Source organism: Sycon ciliatum, chromosome 5 (genome assembly GCF_964019385.1).
Source record: "Sycon ciliatum chromosome 5, ocSycCili1.1, whole genome shotgun sequence".
Taxonomy (NCBI): Eukaryota; Metazoa; Porifera; class Calcarea; order Leucosolenida; family Sycettidae; genus Sycon; species Sycon ciliatum.
In genome coordinates this window covers 29,744,894-29,767,016 of record NC_088647.1, presented here as the reverse complement: position 1 = coordinate 29,767,016, position 22,123 = coordinate 29,744,894, and the positions used below count along the sequence as shown (strand labels likewise).

At 44.4% G+C, this 22,123-nt stretch overlaps 1 protein-coding gene and 1 long non-coding RNA gene across 2 annotated transcripts; both read right to left on the bottom strand.

The window, feature by feature from the left end:
- Window positions 1–1,977: 1,977 nt before the first annotated feature.
- Window positions 1,978–4,439, bottom strand: LOC135818276 (uncharacterized). The gene is made up of 2 exons (XR_010553659.1): window positions 4,313–4,439; window positions 1,978–2,811 (listed from the first exon to the last, which is right to left on the bottom strand). It is a non-coding gene; the product is annotated as an uncharacterized LOC135818276 (long non-coding RNA).
- Window positions 4,440–8,511: 4,072 nt separating this feature from the next.
- LOC135816981 (cyclin-dependent kinase-like 2) lies at window positions 8,512–21,669 on the bottom strand. Its single transcript, XM_065330085.1, has 5 exons — window positions 20,735–21,669; window positions 18,444–19,001; window positions 17,708–17,851; window positions 16,347–16,487; window positions 8,512–8,712 (listed from the first exon to the last, which is right to left on the bottom strand). Exons 1-5 carry the CDS (start codon window positions 21,635–21,637, stop codon window positions 8,512–8,514), a joined length of 1,947 nt encoding a protein of 648 aa, XP_065186157.1. The 5' UTR covers window positions 21,638–21,669.
- Between the last annotated feature and the right edge of the window lie 454 nt (window positions 21,670–22,123).

Here is a 22,123-nt window from a genome sequence, read left to right as displayed (position 1 = left end):
AACATGGCGCATGCGTGGCCTCTCTCCGCTGGGAGCTTGAGCACGTCTTGGCGTTTGATCTGATCCATCGCACTGACCGAGTGCGATAAGGTGATTCAGACGCTTCTGAATCTCGAATATACCGTAGGCGACTAATGCGGCCACTGCGCATAGCCCGAACATGACGAAAAGAAAAACCATCCTCTTGCTACCAGTGTAACAGTCCAACTAACTTCAGTAGTCATTCTTGGAATAAGCAATGATCCTTGCCATAATGCATTCTTATATACATGAACAAGCAATGATGGACATAACACCTAACAGCAGCAGCGTGATAATAGCAGGTGATAAGTGTATCCTATTCCTAGTGTTAGTAGTAACAGTGAATCTGTTACAGGCCCTGCCGATTGGGCTCTGGGTGATATGAGCAATACATAACCCTGTCCCGCCCAATCCACATGAAAGGCGCAGCTTTGAGAATCCATCCCCAATACACACAAGGTGTACACCACACGGAATATGTCAGAATGCAATCGACTCCACTTGTAGCGCACCCGCACGTAGGGAATTTCGTGATCATACTCATAGCCAATCAGAGTCCATGTCCCTGTTTAGACTCATACAAACAAAAGATCCCTTACAGTAGATCAAATAATTTTCGTTGATAAGGAACCACCATATCTCTTCATCTTGTGGGGCGCCATGCTAACTACAGTTGTGGCAAGTGAAATCCGACACTTGGCATAAGGGACTGCACCGTGCATCCTGCAGCTTCTTCCCATGCTTCATCTTCCACTCTCCTCTCCCCCATTTCCCCATTTTTCTTGCGATATTTATGTGGGAGACTCCCGTGATAAGCATCCATTTGCTTTTGGAGAATCCTTTTAAATAAATACAATACAAAGCCTCTGCAGCCCTGCATACGTACAGTACATGTGCTAGCGCTGCATACAACTTTATCTGTCTGATGACAGAATTCGTACTCATCACAGTCAAGGTTCAAAAGGTGCTGGCAAAAATGAATGGGAAATGGATACCAATACTCCTTATGTGTCCCATGTTTGTGAACTGTGTGTGTATCTACACTGTGACCTTTCGACCTGTTTGGGATGCATACGGCTCTATAGTACAAATTAGGTGCAGTCCATTACATCATTGATGTCCATTTGAGGCGCTGTCCCCTTTGGCACTGTCGGATTTCACTTGCCACAAGTTGTCAACTGTACATTGCCCGTCCGGTAGTGCAATGTCTCACATATTAAACCAATCATATTGTCATGAGCTACATGTCGTGTTGCTTGTATGGTGTGAGTGCATTTCGGTTATAAAGAACCTGGCCTATAGAGAAGTAATTCTCCTGTACAATGGTGTTGGTTATATCAGGAGTTGAATTTGCTATGGTCAAAACAGTACTATCTATACAGTATGGATGCTGTTCACGTTATGAGGTCACCGCTATACACAGGATACTGCATTAATGGAAGAAAACATTACAAACACTTGTACCTTGCACGTTATTTTAAACAGCATTAACACACATACACACACACACATACACACACACACACACACACACACACACACACACACACACACACACACACGCACAAACACCTTTGACCTTTCGACGCCCATCGCTGGAGGCGATGGTAGCGGTGCTACGGCAGAAGCCATAGCAGCTTATGCGGGGGTTGCACCATTCAACAGCTTGCAAGGCTAAAGAATTGACCGCAACTATTCAGCCTTAGTAATGGTCCACACCACACAGGTATGAAGTGAGTTTTTGTAGACACACACACACACAAACACACACACACACGCGCACACACACACACACACATGCACACACACATGCACATACACGCACGCGGACGGGGGTGCATGCGCGTGCACGCACGCCTGCGTGCACACGCGCGCACGCGCACACGCGCACGCACACACACACACACACACACAAGCACCATGTACCATGTGCACCAACCACGTAAGTGGACAGAATCAGTACAAGGAAAACGTGATGTCGATGTGAACAATTCAAACTAACTGTTGCATAGATATCCTAATCATATGATTAATCTGCGAGAAAACAATCCAATAAGTAAAATTAGAAAAATTCAGAACTATTACAGCCTACATAATAATGCATAATGAACTCAGATGGAGAGCCAAGGATTAAAATGAAGAAGAAGGGACCAATGCAAAAAAATATCCACCACTGGACAGATTTGTATTCTAGCAATTGCAAACGTTCTTTTCTGAGATAACCGGGTGAATAAACACCGGGAACCAGAAGCTACCTAAGAATAACTGGAGTGGAATAACTGTTGCGGCATCTACCTAATCCAGTAAAGAAATCGAAGTACTGTGGTATAACATGCGTGGGATGTGTTCAGTTCATGTGAGAGTGCTGTAAGATAGAACACGTCACCAACCAAGGCGGCGGATGAGTGGAGGAAAACCAAATTCTCCCCGAGAAGTGAAGAAAAGACAACTGAAAATTATCAAGGATGTACAACTAAGGGGTTGTGGTTATGTGTGTGCGTGTGTTGGGGGTGGGGGGAGGGGGGGGGGGGGGGAGGGGAGGGGAGTAGGATCGGATACAAGAACAGTTTGTGTCACGCTATGGTCATTTATGTTATGATGCATACAAAAGTGTGAGCAGGTGACTGATGACAGGTGTCTAACAAGAAATCTTCAAAACACAAAAATCTTGTGGTTTCCATAACAGGAAACAGCTACTAAGCCCTCACTTGTCACGCAGACACCCGTCGGCCGGGCCAGCTCTCCTTTTCCAAACTCAGCCAGCGGTGTGTGTGTTTCTGCGGCGTATACCTGCAGAGAACATGGACACCACTGGTGAGCGTACAGGAATAACACGTATTATAGATTGTTGATGCATGGATGATGTATGGATGATGTATGGTTGATGTATGGATGATGTATGAATGTTACTGTATAGCAGAAAATTTTCGGACGGAAATATTTTCGGACAAAGCTGAATTTCGACCTTTCCTTTCGAACGGATTTTATTTTCGTACAGTGCTGCATGCTAAATGCACGTGTTCACAATGTATAGTGTACATAACTTCACAGGAACAAACTTTAGTGCGGAATTAATTTTAGTACAAAAGAAGCCGTGTACGAAATCGTACGAAAATGAATTCCGTCTGAAACTTTCCTGCTATACAGTATATGGATGATGTATGGCGGGTCCATGAATGATGCGCAATTCATGTATGGATGATGGTATCATGGAAGGTATGAGTTAGCATGGTTAAGCCACACTGGAATATAAGCCACACTGGAGTATAAGCCACACTGGGGTATAATCCACAGAGGAGTACAAGCCACACTGGAGTATAAGCCACAATGGAGTATAAGCCACAATGGAGTACAAGCCACACTGGAGTATAAGCCACACTGGAGTATACTTCGCACTGGAGCATAAGCCACACTGGAGTAGAGGCCACACTAGAGTATAAGCCGCACTGGAGTATTAGCCGCACTGGAATAAAAAGCCCTATCTGAACAATTTGAATTGTTTGGCACCAAATAGAAACATCTTTCTCATTTACTACTGTTGATTTGATCATCGTAGTATAAGGCACACCGGATTCTCTTTGGATGTATTACTGCTAGGTGTGTAAACCACTTTGCTACTTCTGAAGTATGTTTACATTCATTGAAAGATGAATATGCGTCAAACCAGCAACATGGAGACAATTTCGGTCAGGGATTCAGTAACGTTACCTCAAACAACGTCCTTTTCCATCGGCGTAAACAGAATCCACCACAACATGGCACGTATATTATATTAGGTATTTCTCTAAATGTCAACATGCAAGCCAAGCATACAGTAAGAACACAGCTACAGTACATCCAAGACTTGGTTGTAGCATTGATGTGTGTCCACTGTATTCCTTGTTCTGTTCTCCAGACATTCAGCACTCCACACAGTCTGAGTATGCATGGACACTAGGTAAACCCTAAAGCATATGTGCCAGAGGTACCATTTTTGGAAATCATGCTAGTACTAGTATTCATTGCAAGCTTACATGTGAGACACACTTTTATACAAGAAAGTAGTGTAAGAGTAGAATGTACCCTTGTTTTTTGAACTGTAAGAGCTAATGTACTCTTGCTTTACTTGTACTCTGTGCATGCAGTGTACATCACTTTCTGTGTTCATATCAGTGTTGTCTGATGATTGTACTGACCATGAATCACAGACTAGCAACAAACTGACCATGCTCCACTGTTGTATATGTACTGGGTACTACTCTCTGCCTGTAGGTATTTAGAAAGAAGAACACGACAACAAGCTCTTCCTTACCATAACACGTCCATTGCCACGATCTGCGACTAGTACATTCCCGTAGGCATCTGTAGTGACAACATACGGGCTCTGCAGCTGACCAAAAGAGCTGCCCTTTGACCCGAACGAAGTGATATACTCTCCATCGACGGTCATCACCTTTTGCAGGAATAAATAAATTGAACATTCACACACACCACTGTGGTGACAGCAAGAGTATAGATATAACAGGAGTGTAAGAATAATACTCCAACACACAGTGCAAAGCTACTATCATTATGACTGTAGTGATGATAAGGTTACTGGTGTGCAACTGTAAAAACTCAAAACCTGAGGTAAAACATGGACCTGGCACCAACATTTGACTACTATGTATGTATTTATTGTAGCACAGACACTGTTTGGTTTGTGACATGATGTATAGACATGATGTTTAAGAGTCTAACTTCACATCAGCCTATACACTCTGACACTGAAAAGGACAAGTAACAGGCGAACATGGCCATCAAGCACTTGCATGACGTACACATTCATTTCTGATTACATGAAAAATTTCCTACCCGACCCTGTCCAGTGTATATTCCGATAGATGGGTTGTCAATACCAGTAAAGTCTCATGCACACTAGACATGAAAAAAAGAAACAATATAATTCCAGATCTACATGTAGATGTTGCAATTTCAGTGGATATAATTGAAGAAGGTGGCTACTCCAAACTTTGGATCTCGGCTCTTGCCAGAGAGCAACACATGTTGCAGAGCTCTCAGAGCACAGATTACCGTAACGTTCTGAAGCTCAGCTGATACAGGGTGTAGTAGTAGTAGAATTTATTATTTAACAAGGGAACTCTCAACAGGCGTTGCCTTTTTACTGGGAACCCTAGGGGGAATTCCCCGGAACGCTGCATATAGCAGAGGGTGGCGCTTTTTTGCAGATTTTCCGAGTCAAACATTCCACTTGCTGCTCATGGGCTCTAGACGGCAGTCATGAGTCAGTCAAGTGTCAAGTCAATCAGAATGAAGTGTAAGCATCAAAGTTTGGAACAACCACCTACAAAGACCTGTCACAACAATATAAAGCTGAACTTGCTGCTGCTGCTGCTGCTGCTGCTGCTGCTGCTGTACTACAGTGCAGGCAACTGAAATCCGACCCCCTGAGCTCACAGTGCTCACATTGCAAAGACCCTACACGGGATGGTAAAACTACGAAACAGAGACCGCTAGAATGTAAACCCACCGCCCAGGGGTCGGATTTCAGTTGCCGGTACTGTAGTTTTAGTAGTAGTAGTAGTTGTTGTTGTTGTTGTTGTTGTCGCTGTTGTCGTTGTTGTCGCTGTTGTCGTTATTGTCGTTTTTGTCGTCGTTGTTGTTGTTGTTGTTGTTGTTGTTGTTGTTGTTGTTGTTGTTGTTGTTGTTGTTGTTGTTGTTGTTGTTGTTGTTGTTGTTGTTGTTGTTGTTGTTGTTGTTGTTGTTGTTGTTGTTGTTGTTGTTGTTGTTGTTGTTATTGTTGTTGTTGTTGTTGTTGTTGTTGTTGTTGTTGTTGTTGTTGTTGTTGTTGTCGTTGTTGTTGTTGTTGTTGTTGTTGTTGTTGTTGTTGTTGTTGTTGTCTCCGTCGTCTCTGTCGTCATCATCGTTTTACCGTCGTTGTCATTGCGGTTGTTGTCGTATTCGGCATCATTGTTGACGTTGTTGCCAGATTAACATGATAACATACCTGGATGCGATGGTTGTCCTCGTCAGCAACAAACAACCTGTTGTGGTACACTGCGATGCCTCTTGGAAATTGAAATTGGCCTTGACCACTACCTCTCGTTCCAAACGCATATCCTGTCTCACCACTGCATGGCACAACCTGTACAGTACCAGTGTACATAGAAGAATATACACCTGTGAGTTGTTGTCTGATGATCGATTAAAACCGTGAAACTCAGAGTTACCGCTGAAACGCTTTTGATTCCTCTCAAGTGTGTGTAAACCTGTAAGATATGTAATACATCAGTACCTGAAGTAGACAACTTACAACTAGATTTGGTGGTTTGGCTGTGATAGAACTTTATGAAGTTTTCTAACAAACAGACCTGTAGTCAAGTACCAGTATGCCAATGCAACTCTCATGCATATTCATACATACATACACACACACACACACGCACGAACTCATACACACTCACACACACACACACACACACACACCCGCACACACATAATTATTATATACACGCACACACACACACAAAATTATGCTTGCACATACACACACACACGCGTGCATGCGCACACACACACATACACACACATACAAAAGCTTGCATATACACACACACACACACACGCACACACATAATTATTATATATACACACACACACACACACACACACACAAAATTATGCTTGCACATACACACACACACGCATGGACGCGAACACACACACACACACACACATACACACACATACACACACATACAAAAGCTTGCATATACACACACCCTACACACACACATACACACATACACACCTATACACACACACACCTCAGACCTCAGACCTCAGACATGCCCATCGCGGAAGCGATGATAGCGATGATAGCGAACAGCTATGCTAGTCATAGCAACTTGTGCTGGCATTACACCATTTAACAGCTTGCAAGTCGGATGAATTTACCGCCACTAATTATTAGCCTGGTATCCACCACACAGGTGATTAAAGTGGCTTCTTCTAGCCAGTGAATCCCTATTTTTCTTTTCTTTTTACACACACACACACGCCACACCACATACTCTGGCATATACTGGCTGTTCGTAACCACCCAGTAGAATGAAAGAAGAGCTAGGAGAATGAGAAAGAGAAGAAAGACGGGTGCGACCATAATCATCGGGAATTGAACCCGCAACCTCCCGATTGGAAATCGACTGCACATACCACTGCACCATATGCGACACACACACACAAACATACACACATACACACATACACACGCACGCACGCACGTACACACACACACACATACACATGCCCGCACATACACAGAGTGCACAAGCACAAACTCCTCATTTGACCATTTGACGCCCATCGCCGGAGGCGATGATAGCGATACTACAGCAGAAGCCATAGCAACTTGTGCTGGGATTGCACCATTCAACAGCTTGCAAGGCTGAAGAATTGACCGCCACTATTCAGCCTGGTCTACACCACACAGCTACGAAGTGGCTTTTTTAGCCAGTGAATCCCTACCTTTTGGTCTTTTTTCATTTTTTCTCGCACACTCACCACACCGCATACTCCGGCATGCACTGACTGTTTGTAACCACCCAGGTGAATGAAAGGAAAATCAGAAGGGGTCTGAGAAAGAGAAGAAAGACGTGTGTGACCATAATCGTCAGGAATCGAACCCACAACCTATGGATTGGAAATCACTGCACATACCACTACACCATATGGGACACACACACACACACACACACACACACACACACACACACACACACACACACACACACACACACACACATACAATCGTGTACACACCCTCAAGCCCCCACACACAAACACCAGCCAAATTGACCCGCTCACCCACACTCAAACGGCTCCACCCACACACGTCCCACCAATGCCCCCGACCTGCATACCAATGCGCTTGTCCTTTTACATGCTCATTTCCAAAGCTTAAAGGGCAAGGGATTCAAAGGCATCTTGAGATGATGGATTGCCTATCGATCCATCCAACGGAAGATAACTTATACTGAAATCGACTTACTCTGGATGGACTTCGGGGAAATTATTCCACTTAGAGGCTCACCACACATGTGTGAGTGGTTTAGGGCATGGTGCAGAAAAGGGTTTAACAGCACTTACCTCCCCCCCCCCCCCCCCAGTGAACGTAATACTGTAATACATGTATAGTAGATGGCAACACACGCAGTCACAATCTGGCTTTAGAGCACCCACCAGCAGAACTAGCTGACACACCCATCAAACATGCAACTCCCCCTCCCCCCCCCTCCCAGCCCGCATACATGCATGCTTGCCAATGCATAATTATGGCACAATTGACTTCCACTAAAGTTATCAACTGGGATTGTACTGTGTTAAGAATATATGCTTGACCTGCTGTTACATGATTGAAAACAGTCCCACAACTTGATGCTGAACAGTGATATAGGCTAGTTCTATCTTTATGTATACCACAGTACACTGTTAGTGGGTAGGAGAGGGATTTTACACAATACAACTGTACATGTACAGTGTGTACTGTCTGGTTATTACCTGAACCCGATGGTTACATGTATCAGTCACAGCAAGGCACTGGCCCAGTGCGCTGTGGTTCACTAGGACAACACCAGCTGGGAAATTGAACTCGCCAATTCCTGATCCAAAACTTCCTCTGGTGCTGAACTTGGAGAAGTCCTTGTCAGTGATCTGCAGAGGGGGCATGGAGATGGACAGGAGAAATCAAGATGATTTAGAAATGGCAAATAACCTCGTCAAATTCTTCGTACAGTTTTCGAGGAGACAAAAGTATAATTAGCACTATAAGCAGTATTAGTGCCAGAGACATTACCATGCAAGTAAACGCGTTTAGAGTTAAACAGGGTGTGTAATTACAGACCCTGTTTAACTCTGCTGCAGTCATCAGTGGACTTTACGGAACTACTTTACTACTTTAGGGAACTACTTACAAGTTACTGTAAGGGTAAGCGACACACATACAAGTAAGGGTAAGCGGTGAACATACAAGTAAGGGTAAGCGGTGAACATACAAAGTAAGGGTAAGCGGTGAACATACAAGTAAGGGTAAGCGGTGAACATACAAAGTAAGGGTAAGCGGTGAACATACAAAGTAAGGGTAAGCGGTGAACATACAAAGTAAGGGTGAGCGGTGAACATACAAAGGTTAAGTAGTCTTGTGGTGATACAATAGACACATAAGAGTTGCTGATGAATGTGATAAAACTAAGTAAGAAGGCTAGTAAACGAGGTGGTGATCATACAAATTGTAGAAAAAAACACTCGTATAAGGCTAGTATACTCGTACTTGTGTGTGGGGGTTTGTGTGTGTGTGTGCGTGTGTGGGATTCACTGGCCAGAAAAAGTCACTTCAAACAGCTGTGTGGTGGATACCAGGCTAAAAATAGTGGCGGTCAATTCATCAGCCTTGCAAGCTGTTGAATGGTGTAATCCCAGCACAAGTTGCTATGTCTAACATAGCTGTTCGCTATCATCGCTCCCGCGATGGGCATGTCTGAGGTCTGAGGTGTGTGGGGGGGGGGGGGGGTCACGAGTTCTCCCACATCAACAGTCAGTCTAGTCTGTCTGTGCCACTTTCAGCTTGTTGCCAGCAGCACTGCCCAACATGTCAGCGATGCTTCCGTTCTGCGGCCGGGTTCAAGCGTCACAACTGCAATCGTGGTGCGAGACCATCTGCTGCTGAGAGAGCAGCTCTGCCCCTCAGCTGCCCTCATTGTAAACGCAATTTCTGCCGGCAGCAGGACCTAGCCAGACATTCGCGGTCCTGCTTGTGATCCGACTCCCGTTTTCTGGTCCCCTTTTCATAGGGGTGACACTTGCCCATCTGGGCAGTCATGCTGCTAGTAGTAGTAGTTGTAGTAGTAGTAGTAGTAGTAGTAGTAGTAGTAGTAGTAGTAGTAGTAGTAGTAGTAGTAGTAGTAGTAGTAGTAGTAGTAGTAGTAGTAGTAGTAGTAGTAGTAGTAGTAGTAGTAGTAGTAGTAGTAGTAGTAGTAGTAGTAGTAGTAGTAGTAGTAGTAGTAGTAGTAGTAGTAGTAGTAGTAGTAGTAGTAGTAGTAGTAGTAGTAGTAGTAGTAGTAGTAGTAGTAGTAGTAGTAGTAGTAGTAGTAGTAGTAGTAGTAGTAGTAGTAGTAGTAGTAGTAGTAGTAGTAGTAGTAGTAGTAGTAGTAGTAGTAGTAGTAGTAGTAGTAGTAGTAGTAGTAGTAGTAGTAGTAGTAGTAGTAGTAGTAGTAGTAGTAGTAGTAGTAGTAGTAGTAGTAGTAGTAGTAGTAGTAGTAGTAGTAGTAGTAGTAGTAGTAGTAGTAGTAGTAGTAGTAGTAGTAGTAGTAGTAGTAGTAGTAGTAGTAGTAGTAGTAGTAGTAGTAGTAGTAGTAGTAGTAGTAGTAGTAGTAGTAGTAGTAGTAGTAGTAGTAGTAGTAGTAGTAGTAGTAGTAGTAGTAGTAGTAGTAGTAGTAGTAGTAGTAGTAGTAGTAGTAGTAGTAGTAGTAGTAGTAGTAGTAGTAGTAGTAGTAGTAGTAGTAGTAGTAGTAGTAGTAGTAGTAGTAGTAGTAGTAGTAGTAGTAGTAGTAGTAGTAGTAGTAGTAGTAGTAGTAGTAGTAGTAGTAGTAGTAGTAGTAGTAGTAGTAGTAGTAGTAGTAGTAGTAGTAGTAGTAGTAGTAGTAGTAGTAGTAGTAGTAGTAGTAGTAGTAGTAGTAGTAGTAGTAGTAGTAGTAGTAGTAGTAGTAGTAGTAGTAGTAGTAGTAGTAGTAGTAGTAGTAGTAGTAGTAGTAGTAGTAGTAGTAGTAGTAGTAGTAGTAGTAGTAGTAGTAGTAGTAGTAGTAGTAGTAGTAGTAGTAGTAGTAGTAGTAGTAGTAGTAGTAGTAGTAGTAGTAGTAGTAGTAGTAGTAGTAGTAGTAGTAGTAGTAGTAGTAGTAGTAGTAGTAGTAGTAGTAGTAGTAGTAGTAGTAGTAGTAGTAGTAGTAGTAGTAGTAGTAGTAGTAGTAGTAGTAGTAGTAGTAGTAGTAGTAGTAGTAGTAGTAGTAGTAGTAGTAGTAGTAGTAGTAGTAGTAGTAGTAGTAGTAGTAGTAGTAGTAGTAGTAGTAGTAGTAGTAGTAGCAGTGTGTGTGTGTTCAGATGTGTGTTTTCGTGTATTGGGTCTGTGCATGTTGCCGGATGTGTCTGTTTGTTGGGCCTTAAATATCAATGTCGATAAGGTAAAAATTCCTTGTGGCTGATAGGAACATCACACCATCTGACATCGGCAACATTGTTGTTGTGAAAGGGAAGGCAACAGAGGATTTGCCCCTATTCCTCTCTACCTTGGTTCTGTTGCCACACCGGTTTACTCGTTAAAAGAGAATTGCACCGGCGCAATGTTGAAGCACACAATACCTTTTGTGAACTGTGATGTGTTTTGTCCACAAAACCTGTCCCTATGCACCAAATCACATCTAAACTGTTCCTGTATAGCCTCCATTCTAGTGAATAGTAATGAGTGCTGGACTCTGCTGACAGCAGTCCTTGAAACCAGGCATTTCAACATGTTTTGGCCAGCATTGCCCTGAGGGGCTAGGTCACCTTGCCAGAATGCCAAACCTCCCAGATTTCCAATCAACTCCTGTTTGGACAGCTGCCCAATACTTCTTTGAGATGTTGTCCAAGTTAGAAAAATACAGGCGATGGGATACAACTACTCATGACTTAAAAGCTAGGGACATCCCCATCTTCTGTCGGTCTGAGAAGGCTGATGGCAGAATGTAGTGGTTTACGGCGGTCATGAATTGGGCTTCTCCGCACTGACTGACATCACCAACAATGTCGATAGTCTGCTTCATTGTTCTGTTGGTGATTCTTCTCCAAACTCTGCTACCTTGCTTGCCACACATGTCTGGAGGAGCAACACATTTCTATCTCCTTGCAATGTGGCTCAATCCTGTGTTCTACCTGGTATCTGCTCTATAAGCCTTTCGTCGCTTATGAAATGTCACAAGTTGGCAGTGTGTTTGTATGGTTCTATGTGCACTTGAGAAGGAATGCATGTATGCAGGTATGTGCACGTTTTTGAGTGTGTATTCTGTGAGTGGGTGGTTGAGCGTGTGTGGGTGTATGTTAGTGTAAGTGTGTGTTTGGGTGTTAACGTGTGTGGGCCAATGTATGAAGAGGAGAGAGTGTTAGGAAATTTGAGGCCACATGCCACGTACTGCTCTTTTCTCTCCGAACCTCAACACTTGCAAGCCAGATATGAAAGAAAGAAAAAATCATCAGTCACACCACCGGGACTTGAACCAGGGACCTTGCTATTCGCGAGCAATGCTCTAACCGACTGAGCTACAGTATGACTCATATCCAGAGCGATGGTAAATCTATCCTTCTTCGATCAATCAATATCTGGCTTGCAACATACTGGCAACTCGCACCAATCAAGAGGGCCCTCGGCCATTCGCTTGATATCATGGGGAGCGCATCAAACTATGTCCACTGCGAGCAAATACAAATTATTGCAATTTCAACTGAATTTGGACTTCACGGAGAATTTCAATCCCTGGTTCAAGTCCCGGTGGTGTGACTGATGATTTTTTCTTTCTTTCATATCTGGCTTGCAAGTGTTGAGGTTCGGAGAGAAAAGAGCAGTACGTGGCATGTGGCCTCAAATTTCCTAACACTTTGAAATTCTCCGTGAAGTCCAAATTCAGTTGAAATTGCAATAATTTGTATTTGCTCGCATAGGACATAGTTTGATGCGCTCCCCATGATATCAAGCGAATGGCCGAGGGCCCTCTTGATTGGTGCGAGTTGCCAGTATGTTGCAAGCCAGATATTGATTGATCGAAGAAGGATAGATTTACCATCGCTCTGGATATGAGTCATACTGTAGCTCAGTTGGTTAGAGCATTGCTCGCGAATAGCAAGGTCCCTGGTTCAAGTCCCGGTGGTGTGACTGATAATTTTTTCTTTCTTTCATATCTGGCTTGCAAGTGTTGAGGTTCGGAGAGAAAAGAGCAGTACGTGGCATGTGGCCTCAAATTTCCTAACACTTTGAAATTCTCCGTGAAGTCCAAATTCAGTTGAAATAGGAGAGAGTGTGTGTGAAATAACAGTGGTGCTGCACAACATATACAGGTTTTGCTCGCAACATGAGCCATTAGTTAGTAAGTGCTCATCATTGCAGCAAGAAAACCATTTCAATAAAATTGTATTACAAAGAGGTATTTACTTCTGTATGGGTTATAATGTGGGTATCCAATGACAACAAGAAGTCTAACAGGCGTTTGTGGTGGGTTCACCTGCAAGGTGTTTCTAAAAAATACATTTCAGAGTGCATGCATACCATACCGCGTGTGTACATGTACATGATGTAGCACTGCTACAGCTAGTACAGGTAGGCGTTGAGATGCACTACACTGCACTACACGCATCACGGCAGAGTAGACAGGGACACATACATAGCCATACTCTGTACTCCCAGAAACATGCGCTTGCATGCAGTGACACATGGACAAGGGTTCGCTATGTCACGAAATTCGCTATATGCGAGTTCGTTATGAGTGGAGTCACTGTACTGTATATGTGTTCATAGCACCAGGCGCGTACGCACGGTCACCTCTAGGGGGATTTCCAATCGACTCCCCAACAATGAGTTTTAATCCTTTCTTAACCCTTTATGTACTGATTTCCAGCACGGAATGAAGCAAAATTTGAATTTTCAGCACAATTTTCACCTTCAACAGGCTATAACTTTGGCCTCCTTCGCTCCATTTCCACAATCTTGGGCTCGTTGGAAAGCCCCTGGCGAGAGCAACGCCAGGATACCAGACCCCATCAACTAGCTGCAACATGTCAGGCGCGGGAGCACAGCAACGTCGTCTCCAAGCCCGATATGCGAGCAAATTCTCTCATCCACGCCATTCCACTCTCCTGTATCGCAGAATGCTCAAATCTTTTCGAAGCGATTCAAACTTCAGCCGACTACGTCATAGTCCTATGCTCAGTTGGCCATAGAGCACACGAAAAGGGATTTTTCCCTAAAATGGCGAGGAGATCGATCAAAATTTGAATTTTCCGAGATGAGAATACGACCCGCGATATCTGTGGATTCGGACATCGTAGCTCTTCGGCGATTGTTGCATTGGAAAGCTTGGAGATTCGCTACTACATAGACCCTTCGACTGTTGAATTTGAATAAGAAATGATGGAGTTGCGAAGGTTTTACGGATCGATCATGAATTGATCATTATGTGATCGATTCATGTACACACCATACATAAAGGGTTAAGGGGGCACATCACCCAAAAATTTCATATGGCATTCAATTGACCGTAACTTTGGTGTTTCTCAGTGGATTTGAGTGAAATTTTGACCACACACTCCTGCCACTATGCTGGCCCTCAGGACATGATTTACAAGTTCTTGCGCCTCACTGACAGGCTTTCCAGGCCGGAAAAACTCAAATTTCCGGCATAGTGCTACGGTGTGCGAGCCACCCAGGAGCCAAACAAATGCATTTACATTTTTTTCACATTTTCGTGCCCATTCTGTCCGTGTGCGGGACCCAAACCTAAAACAAGTCCAGAAGCAGCCATGGGTGGTGGGGTAGGGCCCCTCAACGTGGCCCTGGAATCTGTCACAACGGAATGAGTGGGCGTTCTTTCACGGACTCCCACAGACCCAAGTCAATTTTGGAATTTTTTTAGGTTTAGCACGTGCTACGAGGTCGTACCTTTGATACAACATCCAGTGCTGGGACCTCCACAGCAAGCCATTTCCACAGCGCTGCACACCAAATCCAGGATGCCCTCAGAAACCGGCAAAGACTGCCACTCACGTTTCACTACTGCCTAGTACTGAATCCTACCTGACTTCTTGACACGACTCAAACTTGCCAAAGTCACTAAATCAACGTCAACTACAATAATCAAGCCACATATCTGCAACGTCACGAGGGTGCTGGCAAAAGTCCTGCTGCAAGGCGGCGGGCTTCGCCCGCCGCCGTGCAGCCCAATACGTGGTTTTTTAACGTGATTTTTTGGACTTTTTTGGACTTGGGGCAAAATTCTGCACACTTTCGCGTGTTTCCATAATACGACAAGTTGCGCACGGTCTGCTCACATTCAAATACAGTGCTGCCAACAAATGACAGCATGCAACAAAAAAATCTTTCCTTGCAAGGGCACATTTTCGGCCATAACTCTTGAACGGCTGGTCAGATAGGGACACAGTTTTCAGAGAATTTGCAGCTATTCATGCTCTTTCAACTGACGTAGCACTCAATATGAATTTACAAATTCGATTTTTCAGCGAATTTTTGGGTGATGTGCCCCCTTAAGAGCGCCAGGAAATTTTCAAAATTATACATTTTTCCGTGTTCTTTGCCAGGGATCATAACGTCAGTTCTACTCGCTCAATCTTCAATATCTTGGGCTTCCTGGAAGTGGAAAGGTACCCGGGAGAGAATGAGGTCGACCACGATAGCCAGGACACAGTACAGTCAAGTACATATCCAGCGCTATAGCGGTAGAGTGCAGCGACGGTGCGAAAAATGTCCCAAAGGCCCAAACGTTGCAAACGTGTCCTGCCCCAGCTATTTCGTTTTTCTTGATCGCAGAGTTTCGGTTTTTTAGCTGTGTACTCTTGAAAATATCACAAGTGAAGCCCCTGCAAATTTGAGCAAGTCAGCATGACGGAAAGTCTCACGATACTCAAGTCGCACTGCACGCTTTTGAAATTGCCGAGATCGCGGCTCAACTTACGAATGATTTATCTCAAGACTGACAAGAGACATTTCTCGCAGCGCGTCGCAAAATTGTTTCAACCGACAGATGAGAGTTTTCTATTTGACCTGGATATTTGACTGAGTTACGGCCTGTTGAAGTTTTGCATTCTTGTCAGATCGATCGTGCGCCCTACCAAAAAATGCCCAAAAACGTTGCTCGTTTCGAACATTTGGGGGGTTTCCGGGCCACGGGAAACCCCCCTGCGTACGCGCCTGAGCATGGTGTTTATTATGAGTGGTATTACTGGGTGTTAGCGGCCGTCGTGAGTTCCCTTCGGGAACGGACACGATAATTTTTTTAACTGCATTTTGGGGGGGGGCCTTGCTGGGGGTGGATGGGTCAAGAAATATATGCCTACTAGTACTAGATGTCTCTAAGTAAATACATGAATTTACGGACGGCCCCCCACCGTGTGCGGGTTTTCTCTTTTGTTTCTCTGGGCCTTTTGAAGTTTTTCTGAGCAGCTGGCTTTATTGCATTGTTGATCAATTTTGCACGTAAAAGAGGCTACTGTTTACATGTAATCCTTACAACATGATTGGAACACCAAGACTGTACCTGTAGTCGGTGGTTGTTAACATCAGCAATGATCACTCGTTCATCATCTGTTACATGCACAGCTGATGGGTACTTGAACTGTCCACAGTTTGTACCCTGCTGACCAGTCGTATGCTTGAACTGGCCATCAACACCGTGTATCTAAGTGTATTGACAAAAAGGAATACAATTTACAAATGTTAACACAACCATGCACCCATACATAGCCCAGATCCAAACATACATGTAGTAAACATTTGGTTGCAGTTCTATAGTGTGAATCTAGCGAAAAGCTCGTCCAAAACTGTCAGTCACACCTACACACCCAATGTGCTGTCGGCCGCCCCATTCCACGTGAACGTCACCACCACAGCCAGCACAATTTAGTTGAGATACTGACTTTTCAGACCCTCCAGATACCTTTTTGATCCAACAAGATGACAGAGCTCATCAGTGGAGGTTGTTGATAATGGTTGATTAAGATACAATGAGTGATTGATGTTGTATAGGCGAAAACTTTCACAATTTCACACTTTCTCTCTAGTGTGGCATGCCCTAGCAAACAAAGGGGTTAGGCGATAACCGACAGTTTTAACAGATGTGACAATACTAGCGTGCAGTGTTTGGATATTCACCACTCGTATGTATGAGTGGCTATTGGCTACTAGTAGCACCTCTCTTTGTTTGTTGATTTTGCACCAATTCTAGTACTGCAGACGACCTGAAAGCATATTCCAGTAACGCACACTTGCACGATCTGTTATCACCTATAGCCTCAGTGTCCTATAGCATGCCTAACTTCGACGTAGAAAGCGCAGAATTGCGACTGTTTTACCCTATTATAACATTATTCCTTCACCCGGATCACCAACCACAACTGATGGGCTCTGCTGGAGCAAAGCAGCTGCCTTCAGGGTCTGAGATATCAATATAACAATGGAATTGTCCTCGTTGCGGTGGTGATGTGCAATTGGAATGGCTTGGCCAAGAAAACATTTAGGAGTGGGATGTCACAGGTATTCAAAGTCTTTTGTGATTTACAATGATCACCTTTCTCCAGTTTGATAGTTTAGAAGAACTGATCACGTCTGAAGAGAAATGACATTCTGCTTATATCAACTTCTCAGCTCTTGTGTTCACTGGGCTTACAGGTTAACTGGATGGTGCAATAACGTAAAATTTAGAATTTTGAAGAATTCATCCAAGGGATTGTCTACTACTGTTTCAGACAGTCTTGAGCATCTTCAACCTGACCAATTGGGATCCTTATTTTTCAATTCAACTAATGCACACACAGACCCTTCCGAGCAGGTCATCCATCAGAGTGACATTTACATACACACCGTAGTTGTCGGATAGCAATGTACTGTGAGTTCAGTTACCTTTATTCTGTGGTTGCTGTGGTCACAGATGATCAGGTCACCAGCTTTGTTGGTTGCTAGTCCCCAAGGGCCTTTAAACTGATCTCTCCCACTGCCCTTGCTACCAAATGAGTACCTTGATTTGCGGATCAGTGTGTAATTACGCTGCAATACAGGAGAGCAGTAAGAACAACAGCAATCAACATTAGGACCATAGAGGGAGGAAGTAGTGATGTCAAACCTGGCTGGGTGGTCATACACTTCATACTTCGATTTCAAATTTTCATTGGCCTCATGTTTCGTATAAGGAGTAGATGATGGGATATACATCACCCTAAGGTGAGGGAACACATTTTTGACTATACAACCCTACAAAAATTGATCAGAATTGGCAGCGCTATCAATCCTCCGGAAAGTCTATGACAAAGCAGTTTCAAACGTTACCATGACCACAACTCATCATTGAGGCAACAACAATGGAGTCGGCAGCAAAACGAACGAAGGGAAGGACTAAACTAATATCATTTGTAGCATAACTAGTCATATATACTCATGGTTTTGCCCTGCATAGTGAAACTCTGACTTGAACACACACCAGTGTTGTGTGTATGTAAACTATACTCAACTAATACATGATGGCGTCATACACGTACCACTACACACCCAGTCATGCAGGGCAACAGACTGTAGGAGAAATTTGATACACCGTCGCATAAACTTGTACTTGTAAAAGTAAGCCTTTCAAAAGTAGACCAACCTTCCGTGGTGGAGATGCAGCAACTACTGCTGCCGCTGCTGATGATGCTGTTGATGGTGAAGGTGACAACGTGTTTCTGGGCAAGGTAGTCTGATCTGAGACTGACCCTTGTCTGGGCACTCTAACCGGTGTTTGAGCTGAGGAAGCGCCGGATGACATCATCGGTGGTGTTGCAGAAGATGTACTGCGTGGTGATGGAGAGGACTGGGGAATAGAGTCACGGCTGTGTGAGGTAGTCGCCGTCAGACGTTGAGTACTGGCACTAGACGACTGTCTGGAGGCACGTGACTCTAGGACAGCAACACGTGAGTCCACTGCAGCAACGCGTGAGTCCACTGCAGCTAGGCGTGAATCCATGGTGGAGTTGAGTGAAGTGAGAGTTGATGAGTGGGCACTGAGGTTAGTGTCGATGGTGGAAACTCTCTCCGTCAATGCATCCATGCCGTTCACTTTCTCTTCCACAGCTGTCACTCGGGTGATGATTGCCTGCTGTTGTGTGGAAATCGTTTGCAGTTGAGTCAGAATGTCTGCAAACTGACTCAAATAGCGATCTGCGGACTAGACAAACACGTAAAAAATAACACCATCCACAAAAACACACATACACAAACACACACACGTATTCACACACAAACACACACATGCACACGCATACATACACACACACACACAAACAAACACACACATACACACACACACACACACACACACACTATGGATTATTATGCTCTGCGTGCACGCAATTGAAGCATTTCTACCTATGGATCACAGAAAACACAAAAATCCCGTGGTGTGTAGTACAACGAGACAATTTCACAAATCCGAAAGAGAGCATTCAATTATTTTGCAAGGAAGAATTCAAAATTGACGGAGTGGAGCAGTAATCTCTGTATATTGAGTAGTACTAACTGGTCATTGCTATTATGGATTTAGGAGTCTCGTCCGTAATTATCGAAAAATTAAAAAATCCGTCCTCATGAAAAATTGTCTCAAACCCACCCACCCCATTTTTCCCATTAATATTTTGATTTTTCCCAATGCCCAGCTATAAAAAAAGAACTCCTGACCCCAGGGTCACTGACTGCACCTGTGTCAGGTACATTGTACTAGTAGCTACTGTACTAGTTTGTTTTGTTTCTGGTTTTTGTTTGTTTTTGTTTTAGTAGGTCTACCAACGGCCATGCACGTCCTGCAACTACATGTTCATCATACTGGTGTTTGCGACATTACGAGTACAGTCAGTACACTGCAAAGCCAGTGCAACAACTGTATGAAAGTCACTGAAGTAAAAAAAGGTTTATGAAAATTGGACTCGGAAAAATCTAAAAATTTAATTCTGCCAGCTTTCCTGACCATCCAAACCCTTTTGCATGAGGACGGTTTTTTAATTTTTTAATTACGGACGACCCCTTATGGCTCTGATCCACTACTTTATGTTTTCATGTTACCATTCTGGATAAGGGACCTATGCAAATCTATAACAACCCCCCCCCCAGTTGATTACATAATTTCACTGGGCTATACTACCGGTATGCATACTGCAGATGCACACTACTGCTATGTACACGTCACATGGCTGATGTCATAGGAACAGCCGGTCACCAGCCAGCATGTTATTGTGAGGCCTGTGTTTTTCAATACAATCATCTTGCACACGTCAGTGTTTTGCCTTGTTGAAGTGTGACAGTCCAGACAGGGTGCGCCGCCTCCACTGAAATATCAGCACCCTTATCATGTGTAATATAATGTCATGCTGCACAGCCAGCTAAGACTTAGGGGGCGTTCGAATTGTCTTCATCAACTGTTCGAACAAATTTTAAAAAGAGATAAGTTGAAGTGTCCCATTAGAACGGTTTCTGTCATTTTAGAGTTTTTCAGTCGAATTGTCTTGGCGATGATGACGTCCGATATAGATCGACCATCTCCGCGTACTACGTGACGTAGCCATATCAAACTCTTCGGAACTAATCCACCCCTCCCATCGGATGAGGTTGTGGAGTTTCGAGGAGTTTGTTTTTCTGAAGAGGCCAATAAGGCCACCTCTTCAGAAAAACGAATCTCCTTGAAAAGTCAAAGAGTGACAATTTGGCGAACGTGCCCTTAGAGTATGAGTGTGTACATGGGCAAAGCCAGGTCTAATGTATGCTCTGGTAGCTGCACCATTCAGGCATGCATCAGCCAGTATTTCCCATTTACATGTACACATTGCATGTATCCCCAGCTAGGCTGTATGCTAACAGTACAGCACAGTGAGTACAAAGTCATGTAATACTATGTGAGTACATCCATACCATAGAGCGAGGTGAGATCTGCAGTAAGTGCATGTGAACATCAGCCGATGTTGGTCTAGATCCAGGATCATCATGCAGACACGACACGATTAGAGAATGCAGTGGGTGATCCGAGCCCAGTCGATCCAGATCTGCTTTGCGTCGGCGACCCTCCGGAACTGATCTCCGCGTTCCATTCTCCAGCAGAACAGTAGCTTCAGTTGGGGAAGGCGGTCGTCCCACAAGCAGCGACAGCATCACCACTCCTAGAGAAAACACATCCAGTTTCTCGTCGTATGCTGTTCCTACTTGTCGGCTCTCTGGCGGCATAAAATAAGGCGTACCGGGGCATCGTGTCAAAGCCGTGACGTCCGCACCTTGACTACCGTGAAGAGTGCGGGCCAAACCAACATCAGCTATCTTGGCTCGCCCTGCCGTGACCAAGATGTTACGTGGTTTCAAATCGCGGTGCAAAATGTTCTTGCCGTGCAGAAAGCGCAAGCCTTCTGCCACGTCGAGTAGATACTGAAGGCTTTGAGCGAATGGCTCTCTTGGCTCAACTCCAATTCGATCAAATAGCGAGCCGGCCATCAGTTCTACCACTATACACGGAGATTGATTGGGAGCAATGCCGATCCCGAGAAGTCGCACAATTCTTTCATGTTGCAGTCGCCGCATGACTAGGCACTCAGTGCCGAATCGCTGCAAAAGAGCTACACGCCCGACATTGCCCTGTTGGAGTAAAATACTATGTAAGACCTTCACAGCAACAGGGAGACCCTCCAACTCACTGGTATAGACCGTGGCATCCGAGCCACGGCCTATCTCGGGTTTGTTCAGGTCAACTTGGACGTATCCAAGCCAAATTGCATCTGGGACACCAAGTCTCTCTTGGAGCTGAGTCTCAAAGTTGAACCCTGCCATTTCAGTAAAATAATAGTGTAACGCACGATCGTCTTGCTCTCGCAACTGTGTGTTTGATTGTGTCCGCGAGTTGTCAGCACCTTGTTATGGCGTTAGACGTACACTGCATTGTGTGTGAGTGTGTGTGTGTGGTGTGTGTGGTGTGTGTGTGTGTGTGTGTGTGTGTGTGTGTGTGTGTGTGTGTGTGTGTGTGTGTGAGTGTGTGTGTGTGTGTGTGTGTGTGTGTGTGTGTGTGTGTGTGTGTGTGTGTGTGTGTGTGTGTGTGTGTGTGTGTGTGTGTGTGTGTGTGTGTGTGTGTGTGTGTGTGTGTGTGTGTGTAGTCTGTAGACTAGAGACTGAAGTTTAGTCCCGTTCCGCACTGGGGTATGCATTCCCGTTCTCACCTCCCTGTTTGCAGTCTACAAATACAATATCATGTACAGGTGCAGACATGAAGAGCTAGCTGTCTCTCGCCTCAACAGTGGGTGAACGTTTTGATCGCAATCG